The sequence below is a fragment of the Hippopotamus amphibius genome, chromosome 1 (assembly GCF_030028045.1).
Source record: "Hippopotamus amphibius kiboko isolate mHipAmp2 chromosome 1, mHipAmp2.hap2, whole genome shotgun sequence".
Classification (NCBI taxonomy): domain Eukaryota; kingdom Metazoa; phylum Chordata; class Mammalia; order Artiodactyla; family Hippopotamidae; genus Hippopotamus; species Hippopotamus amphibius.
This window is the reverse complement of record NC_080186.1, coordinates 119,262,635-119,286,562: the sequence shown is the minus strand read 5'-3', so window position 1 is coordinate 119,286,562 and position 23,928 is coordinate 119,262,635. Positions and strand designations below refer to the sequence as shown.

The window sequence follows — 23,928 nt, the reverse complement described above, 5'->3', positions numbered from 1 at the left end:
TCTGTCAGACTGAATGTTTTATTTCAACAGACACCCCTGGTTTAAAAAAAAAAAAAAAAAGATGGAGGGAGGGGTTCAACATTTCATCACACCCGACAGGGAGCAAAACTCCCACTCAAGAACTCAGAGCCCCTTCTGAGGCATCACTTGAGTCTTTGCTAGCTCCAAGACAGAAAGGAGCTAAATTTTCTAATTTTTGTTAAGAAAAATCTATCAAATATGTTCATTCTCGCAGAGGCGAGGCCTGGGTCCTCAGGGAAAGAGATCCTGGGGCTTGGAACAGCTGGGGTCCCAGAGATGAAGCTGGGGGCCGGGCCAGCTGGGCTGCAGGAGATCCAGGGGGCACTCAGGTCCAGAGCCCTAGAACCCATATTTGGCTTGGGTCTGCCGGCGGCTGAGCTTGTTCTCCGACCAGGTGTTCTTCAGTTCCAGCTCCCGCTCCTTAGCCTGTGCAAGGAAGAGAAGGCAGGCGAGAGTCACACAAAGGTTCTGAGAAACAGTTTTTCTCTCGCCTCTGTGCACGTCACAATTTAAAATCTTTCTCCCATCAAAACAATTATGAGGAAAAAGCAAATTCCTTAAACATTTAATTTTCTCGTATTCAAGCAGAAGGGGAAGACCCTGAGAAAGCAAAGGAAAACCATCTCTTTGGGGAGCTAATAGGGTTTAAGCAGAATAAAGACTCAAAAATCCTGGTCCTTCATCAGTTAGAATTAAAACTGAAATGCTCAAGTGGGAAATGGACAAATGAGAACTTGAATTTGGCATCTGAAAGGAAGACAATGGGCTGCCTTGGATACCTAACCAGCCAAGTGGGAGAAGACAGCATCGAAGACTTGGACAGGTCAAACAGGATACCAACCAATGATAACTTAGTCAGGAGCCACAGTTTTGCTATTGTGCTGAATATAGTGTATATGGTACCCTAGAAACTCACACCACTTTAAAGTATAAATTGAAGCTGTGAAAAATTGACTGGAAGGTACTAGAAATTAATGCTTTCCCCTTCTGACCATGACAACTCCTGGCTCTACACTGCATTCTGGGAATGTACAAGCACCACCCTAGAAAATGGCCTCCTCAACGCCACTCCCACAAGTTAGCTGATGCCTGCTCATTTCTCCTGGGGTGGGGTGCTAAGAGTTTGGGTTTAAAAAAAGGCCCTACAGGGAAGCAGCAAGCAAAAACATTAATTAATTAAAGAATAAAAACAAATGTAAAAAAATGTTAGAAGACCCTACCCTCAAATTCTTTCCCTACAAATAACAAGATAGGGTAAGGGTGGGACTTTCCTGGTGGTCCAGTGGGTAAGACTCCACACTCCAGATGCAGGGGGCCTGGGTTTGATCCCTGGTCGGGGAACTAGATCCCACATGCATGCCACAACTAAGAAGTCCACATGTGACAACTAAACATGCCGCAACGAAGATCTCTCGTGCCTCAACTGAGACCCGGAGCAGCCAAAATAAATAAATAAATAAAAAAAAAAAAAAAAAAAAAAAAGACAGGGTAAGGGTACAAAGGAGTCCCTGAAAAGGAAGGTGAAAATATAAGAACAGCAAAGCAAGTCTGCCACAGAAATCACCAACCAGCGAATACACTCCCCAGGGAAATGGCCAGGAAAGAGTCTTATTCCTATCTGCACCCTTGACAGCATTTAGTACATTAGGTCTCAAAAAGATATTTAATGAGTCAATGAATATTTGAAAGCTGCCAGATCTTACCAAATAAATACCAAGACATATTCTAATTCTAAAAGGCATTTTTGGATTATCTGTAATTTTGAACTATTTGCACTGATGTTTGCTGCCACAGAAATGGAGAACATAAAACCAACTGCCTCATGAGGTAGATGTTTTGCTAAAAGCTGAATCAATTTTTTTAATCATTTTTTAAATTATCAGATAAACTTACTATTTAAAAGAATCCTATGATAAACCATTTCACTCCCCTCGTATCTTTATGTTTTGAATATCTGAATTTTCACTTACAGAGTTTATTCCAAGCACCCTTATTTATTTGAGTCTTATCTGAAGAGAGACGGATGAATTCTAAAGGACACATCCCCACCTAGTGGCCATAGGGAGAACTGGGGAGGGCGCCTGCTGGAAGCTGGTCCCTGGCAGAGGCTTCTAGTCTAGATCTCAGCCTTCAAATCCCCAGGTTTACAGGGATCCTGCCTGGCAGGCCAGGGCCCTTAGCCCTCTCACCTGATGAATCAGATACGTGATCTGGTGTTTCCGCCGCTGCTGGCCTGTTGGCTGCTCACCTTTCTTCTGCAAGGGAAGAAAACAATCATTAACCCACAGAAAGAAAAGTGGAAGTTTCTCATGTGCCCTGAGGAGACAAGGTTGGATATTAAGAAAGCAACTACAGGACTTACCTGGTGACACAGTGTTAAGGTATCAACCTGCCAATGCAGGGGACACGGGTTCGATCCGATCCCACACGCTGCAGAACAACTAAGCCCACGCACCACAACTACTGAGCCCACGTGCTGCAACTACTGACGCCCATACACCTAGAGCCCATGCTCCACAACAAGAGAAGCCACCACAATTAGAAGCCCGCACACCACAAAGAAGAGGAGCCCCCATTCACCACAACTAGAGGAAGCCCACACGCAGCAACGAAGGCCCAACGCAGCCAAAAAAAAAAAAGAAAGAAAGAGAAGAAACCAACTACACAGCCCAAATCCTAGGAGGAAAAAGTCAGCTTGGAACTGTTTTTCTGTCTATATACTTACACAACAGTTACTTTTAATAAAGCCATTATACAAAAATCCCAAGCTCAGAACACTTGCCTAAAATAGCCAGCTAATATCCCCATTAGACTGGAAATACTTTGAGGTCAGGACTGTCTACTATGTCTTTGGTAACCCCCACCCCACCCCCAGCACCAAGCATGGGACTCTGTCCACAGTGGATACTTGATACCAGCCTTACTGTCTGCAGTCAGTCTAAAACAGCTTAAGTGCCAGGGTCCAGGAGACCTTCCTCCCTTCTTCCCTCCTGCCCTCCAGACCTTCTCACCACCCCCCTCTCCCCATCTCCCCTTTAGGCCTTCTTCATCTCTGTCCACTTCTCCCCAGTCAGGCCAGATGTCTAGCCTATCTCCTACCTACTGCTTACCAAGCTCTCTCCCATCAATCACCTCTGGCTGAAACCCTACTCCCTCATCCTAGTAAGTGCCAGCAAACAGCTTCCCTGGAATCAGATTTTCACAGTCACCCCCTCTCTCCAATCTTCCAGCCTCCACCCGTAACTGCACTGAACCCCTAACCAAACTTTGATGCAAATGATTTACTGTCAAAGTTTATATTGGTCTGGGCTTTCATTCTGCGGTTTTCCTGTCCTCTGCCAGTGTTGTCTCAGACTAGAAGCTTCCTAATCAGCCCCACCCAACTCCCAAAACTCCTCTCTGGAGTCTCCTCAGCACTTATGTAATCAATTTGCACCATAATCACTTACACTCAAGTGTCCTTAAATCTCTTTTTCTCAACTACACTGTAAACCCCTCAAGGACAGGAACTGTATCTCTCTCTTTTTTAAATCTAGCTCAATACAATGAGATGATGGAAAAAAAACTTAGACCTGGGAAAACAGCAAACTCCAATTCCTTGATGCTATTTCATGTCATTTAATATGAAAGTTAAATATGACAGACATAAAACATACAGCTCCACTCCTGGTCCATGGTGAGCACTAACAACAGCCGCTATTACTATGTGATGATGCTTCCCGACCCACAAGTTAGTACAGCATGCTCTCCTAAGTGGTTTTTCCAGTAAACAGTGATGGATCTATGCTCATCTAACCACAATCCTTCGCTCTGTCCTGTATGACCACCAGCATTCAGTTAAAACAAATGGCTGGGGCTCAGATGGCCATCTGTGGCCACAGAACACAGCAAAGAAAATGGAGGGGAAGAAGGGAATAAAATGCCCGACCTTGGCCTTGCTGGTGCTGGGCTATAATCCAGGGCTTCCCCACACTTTCCCCCCCGTGGCAGGCTCATAAATGTCCACATTTGCTGTACTCAGCTACGAGGTGAAGAGATGTTCGTCATACTGACTGAAGAAAACTAGCACAGAGAAGGCAGGAGTGTGGTGTGGGATATGTGAGGAATAAAGCATCTGAAAAGACCACAGCTGGCGACGATAAACCATGGAAACAAAGGCGAGAGACGGGCGTGCACGTCAGAACCTAGGACCCCAGGACGTCTGAGGCTCTGTGGTGCCCACACCTCAAAGCTGTGCTGTGCTAGGTCCCAACTTAACAGGATGGAGAGGGGGTATAACTGCAGGGAACGGGAAGAGCAACTGTGGATTCTGTCCAGCCAGGAAGGAGCCAGACATATCAGAGATCTTCCCAACTGCAGGTTAGGAAACGGTTTCAACTGTCCAATCTCAGTAACCAGACTCCACCATCCAGATGTAGAGCAAAGTAAGGCAGGAGCTTTATCTAGGAAGCCTGTCCTACACTCCAGTACCAAGGTGAACAGGTGTTTGCTAAAGGTGCTGGGACAGTAACCATTGGGGGTGGGGGCAGATTTTGCTTTGGGGACTCCTGAGCTGGCCACCCAATGGACCTTTCCCACTTACTTTGCTGAATGACTTCATGGTTTTCTCTTCTGTCAATGACTTGGTCATCCACTGCTGCGCCCCACTGAGCTGGTCATCACCTTTGATCTCCACAAAGTTGATTTCCTCCCTCCCTCGGTTCCTTTTGCCCTGCAGCCGCTTAAACTGGAAAAGGGGGGAAAAAATTCAGGAGTGTGGGGTCTGGGTAGGGGATCAGGAGGGGTCACCAAAGATCCAGAGTTTACAGAATGGCTTGGGGGCTCCCCAATTCCTCTGCACCCTTAATTCTATGTCATATGTCCTTTCATTTCACCATGCCACCTCCTAAGTGGCCTTTATGCCAGGTGGAAGGCTACTTCTCAGAAGTTCTCCTGGCATCAGAGAAAGGAGGCCAAAACATACTCCCAAACACACGTGAGTGCAGAGAATCACTGGCAGGAATCTGTACCCAAATTATTTATAAACTGTATTTGCCTAAAAGGACTGCATACTATTTTCAAATTAAGAATACAAACAAACAAAAAACCCCTAGGATTTCTCTTCTGAAAATTGGTTCTTTTAACGTGTCTGTTCCTTCTCATTGGTTCAGTAACACCAAATCAGCAGACCTCACAACAGACCAGACATTAGAGAAGGAGAATGTAGAGATGGGGAGAGAGAAAGCCTCAAAAAAAGGCCTAGCAAATTCTCTAGGAGACTGCTACTCTTTCCTCCTCCTAAAAAAAAAAATAATTATCACCCCACAAGTCACCAGATATGCCTAGGAGTGTGGGTGAAGGGGAATTAAACTCAAGAACACTCAGAAACGTGCAGGGAGACCCAGGTTGTGATCTGAGCATTAGCAAGGCCTCCTGATGTCACTCTATCGATGAGAAGCTGACTTTTGCCACTGGATGAGCTCTTTGCTGCCTCCTAGGCTTAGAACAAAAAGGACCTAACGACTAAGCTCGTCAAGGAGGATATACACAGGGGAGTGGATGAACACAGTATTAACCACAGGCAGAAGTTTGCAAAGGGATGGACACCTTTCTGTGAAAAGATGAGAAGAAAGTTATTTTTATAAGAACTTGCATGCAAAGAGATAGCATCCCCTATTTCTCTAACCCACTCCTAACAGGCTGTGACCTCCCTACAGATGGAATACTTTATCTCCTGAATGTGACCAGATGGCCGCAAGACGTGGGGTTTTCACCTTGCCTTCTGCTCAGCTGGGGAGCAGGTCAGCAGCAGGCAATACAGTGATGTGAAACAAGGGGTTTCTTTCCTGTGGCTGCTCTCCCCTTCCCCATCAGCGTGAGTGAACCCGACATTTTGGCTGGGCACATTACCACCCAATGAAAAGACTACATTTCCCTGCAACTAGACATGGCCATGTGATCAGGTTCTAGTCAAAAAGACAGAAGGGGAAGTGTTCTTAGGAACTTTCAGGAAGTCTCCTAAAAGCGGAGCTGACGTCCTTTCTCCACTCTGCTGCCTGCTCTGCAGTAATGATGGCAGTGGCCTTAGCTACATTCTTACTCTTATCACTTGACTGTAAGAATAAAGGTCACAACCTAGGGATGGGCAAAGTCAGGCTCAGAAGGGGACTGGATCCCTGACAACTTCGTGGAGCTGTCATACCAGCCCTGGCCTGCCTACCTCTAGCCTTCTTTTATGAAGAAAAGAGTTAACTTCCCTTACATAAGCCATTATTGCTTGAAGTTTCTCAATTATATGTTGCCAAACCTAATCCTAAATGAATACAGTTAAAAAAAAAAGAAGAAGAATTTCCTTTAGCTTCAGATTTGAAACGTGATGCCCAGGGGTCAAAGACGGTCGCTTGTGTTTTGTTAACTTACTGCTTCGTCATCGATGAAGGAGGCATCTGGGGCAATTTCCTGCGGGGGGACCAGAGCCGGGTCCTGTGCGGGATAGTAGCCACCACTGTAATAATCCTGCAGTCAAGGAGGGAAAAAACACACCAGCTGAAGGCACAGTGGCGAGGCGACAAAGAAAACCCTCAGCCAAGAGGCAGTGCTGACCCGCCACTACAGACCCCTCATGTGCACCAGGTGAACGCACAGATCCTAAGGACCTACCCTACAACTCAAGAACCAGAGTGTTTTCTGATCTGCACCATCCAGACAGATGGATATTTTTTAGGGAAGAGAGAAAAGAATAAGGACGTTCTCCCCTGCTTCAATTTACACCTGCTCCCTCGGCGGCTTCCCAAGGGTGATTCCCACCCCTGACCTCTATCGTGCCTCAGCCCTGCCCCTCCTGCTCATTAGGTCCCCGGAAGCTCCCGTGTGAGCAGAGGTGAGAGGGCGTGAGGCACGCTGTTCCTGCTCCTCGTCCTATCGAGCGGCCCTGAGCACAGGCGCCCTCCTGTAGCCGGTGGGGAGGCTGCAGATCTCTGATAAAAACACACCACTATGAGGGTGGTATGGAATTTGCAAAGCTGGGAACAAGCCAGGTGTGCATCACCAGATTTTTAGTTCAGGAATGGATGACTGCCCTTTAGAGGAGAGCTGTCCCGATGTTGCTGTGGACCCTAGAGGAAGAGGGGTGAAGGCAGGGGCAAGGCCCCCACTGTGGCCGAGTCAGGCAGCCACAGGGCTGAGAAATGGTTTCCTCCCTGCAGGCGCTTTTTCTAAATTCTTCCACCTTTGCCCAAAACGCCAAGAAATGCTCCTCTAAGAACATTCATTTTATAGTGAGTTATATGAAAATTAAGGTTTAATACTGACCAAAAATAATACACAAAACCCCAGAGTAATTAAAGCATTAATTTTCATTAAAAGTATTGAAAATAACATATGCTTAAATTGCAGGGCCCCTGGTATATTTAAAGTGCTTTAATTTGCACAGACTACCTCAGTGGTGTTTATAACTGCATAAAGAATTCCAACTTATTCACTGGCTGGATGTAAACTAGTGGTTTCTCAGATTTTTTTTTTTTTTTTTCTGCTAAAGAGGTCAAAACACTCATCTTCCTCCTTCCTTCTAACAACCTTGAGGGGAGATACACTGTCCCTGGATCAGTCTGCAAGACACAACCAGGTTTAACGGCAAATAGTTTCCCAAGTCTTTGATCAGAACAGAGTCCCCTCAAAGCCCACCCACCATGGTCCCCTACACAGGCCTAGACTGTAGATAAGATTAACACTGACCATTCAGAGAATCACAGTGGTTGATGGAGACTGAAGTCTTGCAACCATGGCACGGGCAGGAAACCCCCACAGCTGCCCAGCCACAGGACCAGCCAGCTGCCTCTGTTCAACCACCACCACTGCTGTGAGTCCCCGAACTCCTGGGAGCCCTCTCCATCTAAGGAAGCTCTGACCACTGGAAAGGTCTTTCTTAAACCTATTTACAACCTGGCCTCATATATTCTCACTCTCTGAGGCCACACAGAACAAATTAAATGGCTCTTCCGAATAACATTTGAATAAAAAGTTATCATAACCACTCACTGAGCATCTGCTATGCTGCAGACACTGCGCTAAACCAATGTAATTCTACCTACTACTAGCAACCCTGAAGCTGCTAGCATTCTTCCCATTTTAGAGCTGAGGAGTCTGAAACTCAGAGAGGCAGTTAAGTAATTTGCCCAGACCCATACAGTCTGAGATTCAAACTCCAAACCACCCTCAAACCCCATTCTCCATCTCAGCCCACACTATGGTCCCCCAGAGTCTTCTCTCCAGGGACTTGCCTCAGTCCTTTCAACTTCCTGTGACTCAGCCGAGGCCTCTCACCATTCTCCTCACTCCCTTTCACATTCAACTCTCCAGATTCCCTCCTTTCCTCTGCAGTCCCTCTTCCCCGTTCCCTCCTGTGTCCTCAGCACTCCCCACCTCCTAAATCTTCTTGGACTCACAGCTATCCAGGAGTCAATGCCATAATTTCTTTGGCCTCCTCACCCCCATTTGCAGAGGCTACCTGGGATCTCTAAGACTAGAGACTGCTCCTCTTCCACCTTCTCCCTACACCTCTCATCAGCTCCTACAGTGACATTCTTTCAGATTAAAGGGGTCAGGGGTCAATTATGCGTTTCGACCAGTCAGACTCAGGCAATCTGAGGTCAGTATGGTTCAGCATAAAGGTAGTGTGTTTTGAGGCCTGAGGGGTGTAGGAAAACCAAGACGTCGGAAGATTCACTAATTCAGCCAAAGTGATGTCACAGAGGCCACGTGACTGGCTCAAGGCTCTCAAGGCTCTCCTGACTGCCGTGCGCCAACGTTCCCAGCCTGCCCTCCTCGCCTCCTGCCCACCTGATAGTAAGCACCAGCGGCACTGGCATCGCCACGTGTGGGAAACTGACTGTAGCTGTAGTCGTCCCCAGGCTTAGGCATCCAAGGGGCCCCACGCGGGCCTGCTGCCATCTTGAATTCCAAGGGGGCGTTGGCTGCATCGTCCTGGAAGGCCGGCTCTGGTTCCGTGCCTGGAGGCAGCTCTTCAGGGACAGTGGGAATGGGGTAAGGGTATGGCTCAACTCCAGGTGGCTCGGCCGTCTCAGGGAGGGAGAAAAAGTTCTCGGGCGCTACTTCCTCATCACTGTCGTCCTCCTCCTGCGTGATCTGCTTCGTCACCTGCAGGGCAGCACTCTTGGCGGCAGCCTTGATAGCAGAGGGCGACGGAGTGGTGGTTGTGGTGCCCACAACAGGGGCAAGAGAAGAGGGCTTGGTCTTAGAAGCCTGTCTGGAGGGCTTAGTGTCAGAGGAGCCATCCAAGGGTTTCCGGGAGAAGGCATGGGGCAGGAGCAACCTGTTAGTCTCTTTCACAGTCAGGTTTTTAGGTTGGGGAAGCAAGGCGGACAAACCAGTCCCCTCACTGGATCCCTGGTGAGCCCAGGGTTGGGTAAGGAAGGAAGAAAGATGACAAGTGAGATGTTATGATACATACCACTGACATTAAAAACAAGCATTACAGACATGCTCTAGCCTAAAATCTTACCAGCCCTGTTTCTGTCTTACTTCCTCCCACTAAGGTGACCTAAACTGGACTGGATTGGATGAACTGGGAGATTGGGATTGCCATATATACATTACTAATAAGAAAAAAAATATCAAATTGTTCACTTTAAATATATGCAGTTTACTGTATGTCAACTGTATCTCCATAAAAGTTCTTAAAAATAAGATAAAATAAACTGGACTTGACTCCTCCTACCTCAGGCCCTTCTGCAGTCCACTTCTCCCAACCCCCTGCTGTCCACTTCTCCAAGGAAAGCTGTCATCCCTGTTCTCCTCATCCATCTCAACTCAGCTCCTCTGCCCTCTGCCACAAAGCCTTCCCTGACTCTGATTTTTTTGCAAATATGATACATTTGACAAATACATCATCCTTCTTCCCAAAAAGCCCAGGGCTCTCTCCAGCTGATCACTGAAGCTCTATGTCCTGGAGGTTCCTCATAACATGGGAACTCCCTGCTTCCTTTGGATTGCCACTCGAAGTCAAGAGCAAGGCTCTGTCCAAAAAAGACACTCATACCACCGAGAGTTCCCTCCCCCACCCAAGGAAAGCCCTACAGACATGGTATATTCAGCTTGTTTATGCCAGAGTCAAGCATTTTACTTATCAATTTGTAAGCTAATTGGCTCAGGCTACCCAGAGTTCCTAAGCCCATCCAGAGTTGCTATTACTCATAAGAAGCTCTCAAATTCTGCTTTCCCTGTGCTACAGGGCCAGCTTGACCTGACTGTAGGACTGAGGGAGGTGTCCGTTTGATAAAGGAGAATGGAATAAGGTCACTGTGTCACTTCCCTGGCGTAATCATGTACTTCAGCCCTCTCAGCCAAGAAACGCCCAGAATGAGTAAAGTAAGACCTTTGAGTCAAGCAAGCCAGGCAGAACTGTTCATCCAGAAAATGGGCTCTTCTCCTCCCTGCTGTCTGTCTCCCTGTTGTTCACAGATTTGGGTCATTCCAGCCTGTTGGACCCCAGAGGCTCAGCTCATAAAAAACAGACCGAGGTGGCAGGTGGAGCACATCTCTCAGGCTACCTTCAAAGTGTTTGACTTCTCAGATACATCTGGGATCATTGTTACATCCCTTTGCAGCGCTAGGTCCACACTCTGCCTCAACAGCTCGGAGTTTCTCTATGCACTCATCTCTTCCTACCATCTGGAAGACTGCTTTTTACTCCTGGGTGCCGTCTGAGCCAGTGTCCTCCCATGTCTTTAGTTGCCAGTCCACCTCCTCCAGGAAGCCATTCTGATAACAGGGAACGACTGGCTTCGTTCGTTCAGTCTCAGCAAATCAGTATCTTCCATGATTACTCCTCCATCACCCACCACAAATATGGACGCAACATCACTCTCACCAGTTATCTTTCTAACTTCCACATGACTGTGTCCTTCTAAGACCTCCCAGTGGTGGAAGTGCCACTTTAACAGAGTCAGGGGAAGGGGCAACTTCAGCGTCATATACCTGAGTCGTGAGACAACAACCTTATAAAGGCAGGACCGCTTTTGCTTTTGCTCTTCCTGAGGCATATAATCAACATGAGGTCAGAGAGCGTATAAATCACCGAGTATGGAGCTGAACAGGAAGAAACTCCTGGGAGCCAGAATAAAGGCACTGGGGCAAGGGGAAAGGGAAACAGCAGCGAGATCATCTCCCAGCCCCATCTGATAAAGGACTTCTGGTCTTGATGACGCAGCAGCAGCCAAAGGCAGCAGGTAAGAGCTTGGACTCTACAGTCAGAATGCCTCAGTCTGAACCCCAGCTCTGCTGAATCCCCGCTAGTTGTCTGACCTTGGGCAACTTCCTCAAGCTCTCGTTTTCCTCATATGTAACATAGGGATGATGTGACTTAGGCACTATTAAGGGGATTAAATCAGCTAAACACTGGTATAGCACTTAGTGCCTGGTAAGTGCTATTTAAGTGTTTCTTTCCCAGGTTAAAGATGAGACAGGGAGAAGATGGATAATTTTAAAGCTCAGATGTTCCATAACATCATTTTGACCAATCTGTTTATTCTACCCTTCCTCCATAACCCTTCCATCTGCAATGTAATGAACCAAACTGAGTTCCAATTCATCTCCCTACCACACCTGTCCCCTAGGAGAGGCAACACCAGTGCACTAAAGCCAGGGAACAGTGAGGAGAGGGTAGAGAAGCACAAGGTCTGATGTTAGTCCTCAAATACTTGCATTTGCTCTAAACCTGATTTGAAAATCTCCCGTCTTTCAGGAAGCAATATGGGAGAAGAAATGGCTTCTATTATGTCACAAAGCTTACCTGAAGGACAGTTTTCTTCTTTGTGGGTTCATCTTCCTCGGAATCTGACTAAGAGAAAAAGAAACGGAATAAGGCCTCACTGTTTAAGGTCAATGGAGAAGCACTCACATTAAAAGCAGCACAAATAAAGGACTGGACAACAGGGGCCATCATCCTGTCTGGGCCCCTCCTCTGCATGAGAGGCGCACACCCCCCAGGGCCAGCCAAAGAGCAGAGCTTCCTTCCTGCTCCCAAACAGCTTCAGAGAGGGAGGTGTGCATGGACCACCCCCTGGTCACTCACTCCCACACCCCAGACCTGTTGCACAGCCTTCCTGGCATCAATTTCCAGTGCTTTAAATTAAGATGACTTCCTCCCCTTCAGTCTTTGGTGGAAAGAAAAAGCTATACCCATTCTTCTACCTATAAATCTGTCCACCAGAAGATGAATGGGATTTGGCCCACAATCTCACCCAATCTCAGCTTCACTTCTAAAACCACTTATATAGACTACATAACCACAGGGCTGCGGAACTCCGGTGGGATTAAGCGGTGTGTTAACTACTCTTCTATGAGGCATTAAAGGTCAAAGCCATTGGAGAAATCCATTCCAAGTATGATCTATTGTCTGCCAGACAGAGTTGTTTGTGTCCAGGAAGAAGGCGGACAAATGATGACGGAAAATTTGGGGCAAGAAGAGAGCTCATCTGTGTTATCCCACTGACTCATCAGGACCGTTTCTAATACAAGCGCTCATCCTGAAAAATGTCTACACTTTCAGCTCAATCCCAGTTCCTCAGCATCTCCAACTACCAGAAAGATGCAAGGCATAAGAAGAGCAAGCTTTAACATTCTATTAAAAAAAATTAATATCCAAATGGAGAACCTTAAGTTTTCCATTTATTCTCAGGATCCTGGTTTGGGGCATCTGTAAATAAAGGTGATTAAGCAGGAATCTAAGATCCTATTCATCTCCAGGATTCTAAAGAACTCAAATCCTCTGCCTGTCTTTCTCAACTGACCCTCGTATCTCACAAGTTCCTTTTGGGTTTTTTTGTGGGTTTTTTCCCATTTTATTTGTATTTATTTATTTTTTTTGGCCACACTGCGTGGCATGCAAGATCTTAGTTCCCCGACCAGGGATCTAATCTATGCCCTCTGCAGTGGAAGTGCGGGGTCTTAACCACTGAACCACCAGCAAATTCCACAAGTTCCTTTTTGGATTTGTCTGCTATGAGGACCTTTTGATCATCATTACTCAGAACCTATTGTATGCAAGACACTGTGCCAGGTCCTGCAGCAGAGCTTCCAAACTGATGTCCTATGGCTGGGCTACAGGTACTATGACGACATTGATCCACTCAGCCCACAGGGTATCGGGCAGGGCTTGGAGCAGGTAGTCCTGGCCCACTGGTTTCCAGAGGCACAGCCTGTACCACTTCCCCTACTGTGCTTCAAAGATTTTCTTGTGTGTCGTGACATGAAAAAAGTCCCTGCCCTCAAGAAACTTTACAGTCCAGTAAGAAGAATGACAAGTACCCAAGTAACTGTGATAAAGGCACTAGAAAGATAAGGGCATCAAGTGTGGTTCCAACAGCCCCCCAAAGAACTGGCTGACCCTCCCTCTGTGCTTTCTTTCCCGTGAGTCCCCCACCTTACCACTCCCCCTTCCCCACCTGGGTCACTGCCCCCTCTCTCTCCCCTGTCAGTCTGCACTCTGTACCTCCTGACTCAAAATTCCTGATGTCTTCCTAAAGAAGCTCCCCTTGCTCTTTTTCACTCTGTGTCCCTACATTATTCCCTTGTCTGGGGTGGCATCATGCTAACAATTCATCTGTGCTCGCTCTGTAAATGGTACATTTTTCATGTGTGGATTCTCGCCTTTACTCTGACAGCAAAGGCCCTACCTTACACAGTTCAATATGACCTCCCCGGAGCCAGTATACAATGATTTTAGTACTAACTGCTGCCAAGTGTAGTATAAAGAAACCTATAAGAGAAATCTGTCTTGGAACTTAAATGTAGGGGTAAGAGAAAGGACAGTAAAGGACAGGACAGTCATTTGCTGAGTAGTTACTATGTGTAGGCAATTTACTCACAATCTTTTTACTCAATCCTGATGGTAAAATTTCCAGGTAGGCATTATTTTCTCAACTTCACAGGTAAGGAAAGTAAGGCTCAGGTTAAATAATTGCTAGTACACAGCAGAACCAGGACCTGAATCAGTTCAGGCTCCCACGCTTTTGCAGCGACACCATGCTGAGCTGCCTGTGTGTGTCCAGGCCTGAGGTCCACACTGATCAGATCTACTAGATCCCACATGATACAGCTGAGAGCACAAGGTACAAAATCAGAAACACAGGTTTGAATCTCAGCTTTGCCACTCATTTGCAGGGAGGATCCCCAGAGAGTCATTTAACCCCCCAAGCCTCAGTTAGAAATAACACTTATCCACGTCACGATGTTCTACAAACTGCGTGAGCTACTATCCATGAAAATGCATATCAACTAAAATTCTTAACAGAGTTCAAGAATTATTATTCTCTCTGGTCTGCCAAGATGTCAAACATAACCGAAGAAAAAAATCTTAAGCCCCAAACACCCTAGCATTTTTGACCTTTTCTCTCTGTTCCAAACTCCCACTGCCTCAGGGGCTACTGACCATTTCCCTTGTCTTTGGACTAAGAAAACTTTTCTCCTTTCCAGCAGACCACAAAGAACCACCTCACTCTGGAGTATACAAGGTTTTCATGAAGTCCCCAGGCACGTTTAAACTTTAACATCTAAGGCAATACGTCCGATGGAAACAATCTGAAAATAAAACTTTATCAAGTTTAAGACAATTACATTTATAAAACCATACAAGCATATTTTTGTTTTTCAGATCCTGTAACAAACAAAAAGTGGCTACTTTGAAAGTGTAAGCAAACTGTCCTACAGCTAATAGAATTGAAGGCCAGATCAGCTGTGGGAAGAAAATTCAATTTTTCCTTAAATGTCACAGATTGTTTCCATTATACTGTCAACCTAAGTTTAAAATTTAAAAGCACACACACACACACACACACTCACACACACAGTACAGAGACTTTAGGAACACCTTATTAATTCCTGATTTAGAGGACTGCTATGGCTACACGCAATCACCTTCTCCCTCTGAACACCTTGTACTAATCTACTGAACCCCAATACAAACCATCTCATGAGGGGCACAAAATATGACAGACTCCCTAAAACAGAACACTAAGACCCTCAAAAAATGTGCTGAGCCCCTAAACGCTTCTTAAGTCATGCCTATTCATCTTTGAGAGGGGGCTAAAAATAAATCTTTACCTCTTAAAGCTGACAAACAGGGCTCCAAGATATTCAGTAATGCACCCAGGGCCACAGGGAGGGTGGGGAAACAGGACGACAACCACCTCTTGTCCCTTGAACTAATTTTAGCCACCAAAGAGCTTGGAAACGCAGAACTCACTGGTTCACTATGAAAAGAGGTTTAGATGCCACTCAAAGCACTTACGGGCATGTGGGGCCTGAATGAAAACTAACCGGAAACAAAAGGAAAGCTCAGCAAGGAATTATCCAAATACCGCAAACAAAAAAATTTTTGGTTCAGGGTACCAAAAATGGAGGAGACGAGTAATCCATAAGCTGAAAGATGTGCCATGTATTCTCCAGTCACAGGCTGGGGTGGGGGTTGAGGGTGAGGGTGAGACAGCTGACTTGGAGCATTGAAAAGGAAAATTAATTCAGCTTCTATCAGGAACCAGCTAGAGGCAATGGGCTTAGCCTAAGACACAAGGAGAACTTCCTTGATGGTAAAACATATATAACATAAAGTTATTGTTTTAACCATTTATAAAATGTACAATTCAGTGGCATTAAGTACATTCACAATATGGTATAACCATCACCACTATTTCCAGAACTTTTTATCATCCCAAACAGAAACTCTGTACCTATTAAATAATAATTCCCCACTCCCCAGCCCCCAGTAACCTCTACTCTTTCTATCTCTGAATTTGCCTACTCCAGGTGCCTCATACAAAGGGAATCATACAACTGGTGTCCTTCTGTGTCTAGCTTATTTTACTTAGCATGATGTCTGCAAAGTCCATCCATGTTGTAGCATGTAACAGACTGCATTCCTTTTTAAGGCTGAATAATATTCCATTGTATGTATATACCACACTTTGTTTATCCACTCATTTGTTGATGGAAACTTGAGTTGTTGCCACCTTTTGGCCACTGTGAGTAGTGCTGCTACGAACACTGGCAAACAAGTATCTGAGTCCCTGTTTTCAATTCTTTTCACCGTGGAGTCAAACTGCTAGATCATATGGTAACTCTAACTTTTTGAGGACCTGCCAAACTGTTTTCCGCGGGAGTATATTAAATGGAGGCTGCAGAGTCAACTCCTCATGAGTGCTAAAGACCAGTGAACGGCGATCTGAGGGGTCTGTGCAATCAGACCCAGAAAGAAGGGTGATGCTAGAGATACAGGAGCACCCAGGGCTGGGAGAAGCTTGCCAGGCCAGAACAGGCACTCCTGGGTTTTAAAGACACAAACCAGTTGTGTCTCTTAAGAAGAAAGTATTGTATTTCCTCTTGGCCTCATAAGAGCCCGAGCCTCAATGGCCACCACTGTCCTCTCTGTTCCAGCTGCCAAGAGTGACAAGACACACACACCCTGAGACTGCTGGGCAAGAACGGAAACAGACATTTTCCATTAAGCCAGGCCCAGTGGGATCTGCTAATCTATCAGAGCCTCATTCCCCATGGCAGCCTCCCTCTTATCTTTCCAGGCTCTGGGTCTGACAGACTCCCTCTCCAAAAAGCAATCACTAGTTGCCAGGGCCAGGAGCCAAGAAGAAAATCAGGGCCCAAGCACAGACTCCCCCACTCCTAGGCTCCAAACTCTAATCACTTCTACACTCCTCTCTGCTATCATCCCAATTAGCTAGAGTCGTCAACTTTTTTACCCTTTGATCTCAAATAGGTTCTTACATCTGCCCTTCAGTTAAGACATCATTTTCTCTGCCACTTTTGCACTCCTCACTGTATCACTTTCATAATTCTGGTTGCTCAAGGTGCTTCCATCTTTTTCGGTAGGCACTATGGTAGAAAGGAGAAGAACACACCTGGGTGCAAATACGACTTCCCCTACTCCCAAACTGTGATTTTAGCGCTGGTCTCTAAATTCCTATCTCCTCACCTGTAAACTAGGGGTAACACTTAGAGCTTACAGAGTCATTGAAGTGCCCAGCACAGTGTCAGACACCACACAGGTGCCCTACAAGTGTCAGTGCACTCCTCCTTCCCTTTCTACCTAGGGCTAAATCTTGGCTAAATCCACTGCAGTCAACTCTTCATTACTCGGTTAACAGAAATGAGCAAAATTAGTGAAATCTCAATCTCATAACTTCAAATCTTCCACCACCTGGGTACACAATCTGAAAGGATGGTTCAAACTAATCCAGATAACCCTAAAATTTCTTTCTGTTAGAATGTACATTATATGGCAGAAAACTCTTACAGTAAACTTCTTATTTTGTTTTTTTTGGTATCCTAATTTTAGAAGTCTGCATCCCCTAAGCCTGAAAAATCAACAATTAACCACTGTTCAGAAAAAGAACAGTAAGAAGGGAAAAGGACAGGATGACTCCTCACTTTATGGACCACTCCTGATTCCTCACATACATCAAAAGCTGGCTGACTTTGATTCTGCAGGGCACCTGCAGAGAGAATTTGATACTACCCCGTCCCCTGAGTGCAGCTGACGGATGAGCTTCCCCAAATCAAACCAGTCATATTCTCTCTCCTGGAAAACCAGAACTGGGACTAAGACTGTCAGGCAATCTGGACCAATCACTAAAAGGAAGGAACTAAAAACCAAGGAAGTATGGATGGCCATCTTTCACCAGCAACCAAAGTGAAGAAGTGGAAACTGGTCTGCAGACAAAGAATGAATCAAATGTGCAAAGAGAAGCTGTGTGGGTCCCCGAAAGATCTCCAATTCCTGATTCCAGGCCCCTTCCAAGGTACCTCAGTGTATATACAAATTTTTTTTTCTTTTTTTGATAGGTATGAAGTGAATTTATTTAGAGAGAAACACACTCCACAGACAGAGTGGGCCATCTCAGAAAGTGAGAAAGTCCAGTACCTTAGTATATTTATGTAGTGTATTTATGACACATTTCCATTTAAGCTAGCCTGGAGCAGTTTCTCATACTTGCAACCAATTAAATCTAACTAATCCCCAACCTGCTCTGCCTCTCTATTCCCTAAATAAATGGCACCATGACCCTCCCAGCTGCCTGAGCTGAAAGGCAGGGGGTCAGCCTTGAATCCTCTCCTTCACCCATGACATCCAATCAATTTCCTCGTCTTATCACTTCTACCTCAGAAAAAGACCTGGAGCCTCCGGTTCTCTCCATCCCCCACTACTCCCTTATCCAGGCCACCATCATCTGTCACACTCTCTCTGCCAGTCTTGCTCCCTCCAGATCTTTCAGCACCCTGTGATGAGAGAATTCCTGCTCAGACTTCAAGGGCTCTTCACTACCCTAGAATTATGTACAAAGGCCTTGGCATGGTACCCAAGGCCCATCAGCATCTGGCCTCAGCCTCCTTCTCTCTAGCCTCATCTCTCATCACTGCCCCGCCCATCCACGTGTCCCAGCCACGGTGCCTTACTAAAGGTTCCCCCAAACCATATTCATTCTCTCTCACCTCTGCGCTTTTGTACATTCGGTTCCCCTGCCTGATGTGCTCCTCTCCACTGCCTCTTTCTCTGGCTACCTCCTGCTTATCTGTCTTATCTCTGAAGTTTAGACAGCATCACCTCCTGGAAGCCTCCCCAGCTTCTGGACTGGACTAGTGCCCCAGAGGAGTGTTCCCACGGCACCAGCTCTATCATGGTTCTTCTCTGACTTGACCTAAAATCTGTTTCCTTGTCAATCTCCCCCCACAGACCACAAGCTCCTTTTTTGACAGGGTCCATCATGTTCACTACTGTACTCTTAGCTCCAGGCACAGAGAAGCAGCTCAATATTGAACGAACAAATGAATGAATGAATATTCAGAGTTAATTACTTCTACTTCAGCACCAAACCCTAAAGAGAAATTATTCAAGCAGACCTAATTCACTCACTCAAATGTTTACTGAGAGCCCAATAAGCATAAGACATAGAGCTTAGAACCACAGGGCCTTAGAACCACGACTATCTCAAAGGCGAAGGTCACCCTCACCTAATCATCTTGGAACTCTCTTGGGCTACCTTTCCCAGAAATTATATGTTCAGAGAACAAAAATGGGAAATTGAACCAGCTAAGGGCTAGGATCTGACTTTATTTTAATTATCCACGTCATGACTCACCTCTGAAATTTAGTGACTTATACGTACAAAGGAGGGATGGTTAGAAGTCCTCAGAGTTTTCTGCCCCTTCAGCCAGCCTAAATGGGAGATTTTACAGCAACTACCAGCAACTTTTCCTAATGCTACCTTTGCAGACCTAAAAATGAGTCTTTTCACTGTCACTGTGGAGGGAGGCAGGCTAGCTCAAAGTGCCATCTTCCCCCATGTATCACAATTAGCCTGAGAGAAAACTGGGGGAGAAAACTGTGAAAAGAGGATGCCCCCCCAAAATGAACCCATCTTCCTCCATCCCACTCAAGGACGTGCCTTTGTTCCAGGTAAAATCAAGACCAAACTAAGTTTCAGTGCAGCAACAGAAGGCTTTGGGGGAACCTAAACTTAGGAATGACAGGCTCAGGAGAGAAAGAAGGGGGAAACAATACGGAAAAAAGTTCAGAACAAGGTCGGGAGGTAGATTCTGGAACCTCCTTCTGTAAAGAATCCATATTCATTTGCGTGCATTCACTCAAGATATTTAGGGAGTACTCACTATGTGCGGACCCTGTTTTAACCACAAGAGATAGAGCAGTGAAGAAAATAAACAATAAGCCCCACCTTCATGGAGCTTGTATACTAGCAAAAGGAGAAAGGCAAATAAAATACACACTATGTTAGATGGTGATAAAGTATTTTAGATGATGGTGCTATGGAGAAAAATGAAAGAAGTGGGGTGGGGAGGAGTGTGTGACAGGAAGTTGCAATTTAAACAGGTCGGCTAGGAAGTCCTGAGAACATGTTTTCTTAAACCAAGATTTGAAAGAGGTGAGGGAGAGAACATTAGGACATCTGGGGGAAAGAACAGAAACAGCCTCCGGGCAGTCAGAAGTCTGAAGAAAAGCAAGGGCAAGAATCAGCTTCTCTCAAAGGTTACCAAAGGAGAGCCAGGGACTGACCAAATAATCTTTTAGATAAGAGACAATGGAAAGAACTTTGGATAACTCTGAAGTATTACCTGCCCCAAGGCTGTCTCCTTTAATCCCCAAAGCGCTCATTCCAGAGAAGACCTTCAATTTTTCTGATACAACACTCAGAAAATGACAAGAGCTTGGTTGCCTTTTCTAGGACCCAAATGTCCTAATTCATCTAGGCTTGAGAAACACCTAAATGATGAAACTGAGGCACAGGCCTGGAGTTCAGATAAACCCTTAATCTTCACTCTGCCCTTTGCTAGGTAAGACTTACATGCTGGACACCTGTTTCTCAACTGTAAAAATCAGAATGTCATCTCCCAGAATTCTGTAACAATTGAAGGAAAGGGCCAATGCCTGACAAATGATCTGTACTTAACTCAATTTCTTCCCCAACTCCCCTCAAAAACAGAATCCAGCAATCCTATCCTTCTCGTTCAGACCCTGATGCTTTTCAGTTCAGAGGCAGAGGAAAAGGTTAGTCCTGACTGTTCAGCAAGGGCTCAGGAATCCTGTCTCCTGTTACCTCTTCAGGTGTCAGATTTTATGCTGTTCTCAGTATAAGAGAGAGAGGAAAAAGAAAAAAGCAAAACAAAACGAACAAAACCTGGCCTGCGGTGAAGATGCAACAAGGGGGAGTAGAACCAAGTGTCCCTAGGCCTGGGCCTGTCAGTGCCAGGTGACGGTACTGACCCTTCTGCAGGCGAGTCCAGCCTGGAGAAACCCGCATGCACAAATGCCCTACCTCCCCAGCGCTGGCAGACTTCAGCTCCATGAATCGCACTGTGCCAAGAATCGAGTGGTCCGGAATCAACGTATGCATTTATAGGAGGGAGTCTCGGCATCGCCACAAGTCCCTCCTACAGCTGAGCCCATGCCCAAACCCAATGGACAGAGTGGGGGTGCCCTTCCCGGATACTCACATCCCCCTTATGCAGCTGCGGCGCCGCAATCTTCACCGGCTCTGTCCTCTTCTTTGGCTTGGGAAGCCCCAGCGGGGGCCCGGCACCGCCGATAGGAGGGGGCAGACTGAGGCCAGGGCCTCGGGGCGAGGGCAGCCCCAATCCCAGCCCCTCCCCAACTCCCGCCGCTTCAGCCGGGCTCACGCCTGGAGGTGGGGGGAAGCCTCCCAGGCCGAAGGGCAAGGGGGGAGGAGGCTGGAGCCGGGGGTCTCCGGTGGGTGGGGGCAGCAACAACGGCGGGGCAAAGGCTGGGGCCAGCATCTGGGGGGGCGGAGGCAGCAAGGCCGGACCCTTGGGCGCGGGAAGAGACGCGAACAAGCCCCCCAAAGTGGGCCCAGGTGTAGGGGCCGCCGCCTCCTCCTCCTCCTCCGGCTCCGGCTCAGCCTCATCCGGCTCACTCTCATCGCTGCTGGCGTAAGCAACCAGCGACATGGCGCCTCCCGCCTTTGGGGCGCCCTTGCCGGCAGACGAGGCCTACTTGAGACCGGGGATGTCCGGAGGCCTTAGTGGGCCCCGCCACTCGGCGGGGCAGGGAACCAAAAAGCCCGCCTTCTCCGTACTCTACGGCTAGCCCCGGCAGAAGCCCATGCCCACAGTTGGTTTCCACCGAATAAGGCTTCCCTCTTCACTTAAGCTCCTAGTCCCGGGCAACCACACACAGCTAATGGCCGCCGAGTCACTCCGCCTCCTCCTCGCCTCACCAACATAAAAACTACAACTCCCAGAGAACACTTTGGCCGCAGCACCATTCTACGCCGCAGGCAGCTCAGCGCAAGGCACGGCGGGAGTTGGAGTCCGAGGACGGATTAAGGGTTGCGGAGAAAGACAGGAGCTAAACCCGCCTCTGACACGAGGGCTCCTGGGATGAGTAGTTTTTTGTGGGGGTCTCATGACAATTCCTAGGTAACTACAAGCCCCATCGGTCACCGTGGTAGTCACGGAGATGGATAAGAGAGCATTTCGGTACTTGAAGTTCCCTAAGGCAGCTGTTTGGGCGCTAAGATTCATGGGAGACGTAGTGCTCTTAGAAACTGCAAGTGATGTAGGGAATGAGAGGGAGTCTGGGAAGGTGGCGGTATGGGGGCGGGAAATAGCTTAAAGGGAAAGTGATCTGTAAGTAAACTGATGAAGCTCCCGAGTCCACTGAAATCCCTAGTTGGAATAAAACACCCCAAGAAGAGCCAGGACCCGAGAGACCTGTAGGAAATTGGGCTGCGAGCAAGACTTCAGGCCTACTTAAAAACATATGATGACTTAGAGGGCTGGGATAGGGAGGGTGGGAATGAGTCGCGGGAGGGAGGGGATATGGGGATATATGTATAAATACAGCGGATTCACTTTGTTGTACAGCAAAAACTGACACAACAGTGTAAAGCAATTATATTCCAATAAAAAGCTTAAAAAATAAATAAAAACATCTGACAGCTGAAATAAATGTGACATAAGAGGGAGTAAGTGATTTCCCTCACCTTAACCAAGGTGCACATCCAGGAGCACACCTAGCCCTGCCAGCCTGGGTCCTGACCTCACTCTGCAGTGAGACAGAAAGATGCGCAGGGCCCTGGAAGGCAGAGCCTGGTACTTGAGGTTAATCCCTTCCCCTCAGCCCTTCACAGATTTGAGGCATCACCCGAGTCCATCCCTATCTGCATATGTCCTTTGTATCTGTGTCATGTCTGTACCCGGTATTTGTTGTGCCTTTGCGTGTGACCTTGTTAATCCGTCTCTGTGACTGCCTTTTATATACATCCATGTTTATGTGTGTCATTTCCCAGCTCATATATGTCTGCCCTTGATTCTGCAGCTGTCCTTCCCCGTCCACCTGTAACTTTGCGTCCTGTTCTTGTATATTCATCTTTGCCCCTTCCCATCTGCCTGTGACTGGGTGCCCTCTACTTGTCAGCTTTGTGCGTGTCCTGTATATGCCAGACCACCTCTATGTGGGCTCCATCTGCCTATTCCCAGAGCAGAAGGTTCTGCTGAGCTCAGCCCATAAAGACTGTTGAGGTTTGGGGAAGAGGCTAAAGAGGAAGATGGAATGGATGACAAGCGGAGCAATGATGGCGGCAACAAAAAAGAGGGACAGTGAAAGCCCAGCGTGAATCCTCCCTTAGACAGGCCTGCTATGCCCCTCCTTCCCACTTTCTCCACTTGTCTAAATCGCACCCTGCCTTCACCAACACACTCATACGTTGCCTTCTCCATCTGTTTGCTTAAATGTGTTTGCTCCCTGCTCTGGATGCCCAGAGCTTTCTTCTCCCCACTAATTCTTAAACTTTAGGGTGCTTAAGATCACTGGGAAAACGTCTTAAAAATACAAATTTCTGAATTCCAGCCTAAGAGATTCCTCTTCAGGAGGTGTGGGGCAGGGCCCAGAAGTCTGAGCATTGAAGAAACTCCTCGGTTGATTGCGAAGCAGGTGCAAGGAGGATCATACTGAGAAACTAGGCCTTCCAGTCTCTACCTCACAGCTGGTATGCTTTGCACGATGCTGACGTCTAATACCAGCTTCTCAAACCTAGGTTCCCCAACCTACTTTCTGGCGACTTTGGGCAGTCACTTCTCTTCTCTGAGGCTCCCTTTCCCCTTGAAAAATAGACAGAGTATGAAGGAGCCCTACCATACTTCTGTGAGAAACATTTGATATTAACATACAGTAAAATGATTTAGAACCCTAAGAGAATAGGAAACTTTCAAAGGGAAATAACTGTCCTTGTTCCTGGTCAACACATCTTGCTGCCTTGCAGTGAAGAGACACCCCGAAAGCGCAGAGATCTGTCTTTTTTTCACAAATATTTTCTAAGCAAGGTCCTTTTACTGTAAAGATTAATGATTTACCTTAATAGGTAGATA

The 23,928-nt window shown here is 46.8% G+C and overlaps 1 protein-coding gene across 1 annotated transcript; it reads right to left on the bottom strand.

Annotated features, from left to right (window-relative positions):
• PRCC (proline rich mitotic checkpoint control factor) lies at positions 1–21,789 on the bottom strand. Its single transcript, XM_057727006.1, has 7 exons — positions 21,037–21,789; positions 11,810–11,857; positions 8,839–9,405; positions 6,421–6,516; positions 4,604–4,747; positions 2,211–2,276; positions 1–447 (listed from the first exon to the last, which is right to left on the bottom strand). Exons 1-7 carry the CDS (start codon positions 21,505–21,507, stop codon positions 361–363), a joined length of 1,479 nt encoding a protein of 492 aa, XP_057582989.1. The 5' UTR covers positions 21,508–21,789; the 3' UTR covers positions 1–360.
• Between the last annotated feature and the right edge of the window lie 2,139 nt (positions 21,790–23,928).

What these genes read in the sequence shown, in the direction of transcription:
- PRCC (XM_057727006.1), bottom strand. Translation starts at nt 21,507, where the DNA reads ATGTCGCTGGTTGCTTACGCCAGCAGCGATGAGAGTGAGCCGGATGAG. An exon ending in CGCAGCTGCATAAGGGGGAT is followed by an intron (nt 11,858 to 21,036) that starts GTGAGTATCCGG and finishes TTTTTCTCTTAG; the next exon opens with TCAGATTCCGAGGAAGATGA. An exon ending in TCACGTATCTGATTCATCAG is followed by an intron (nt 448 to 2,210) that starts GTGAGAGGGCTA and finishes TTCCTTGCACAG; the next exon opens with GCTAAGGAGCGGGAGCTGGA.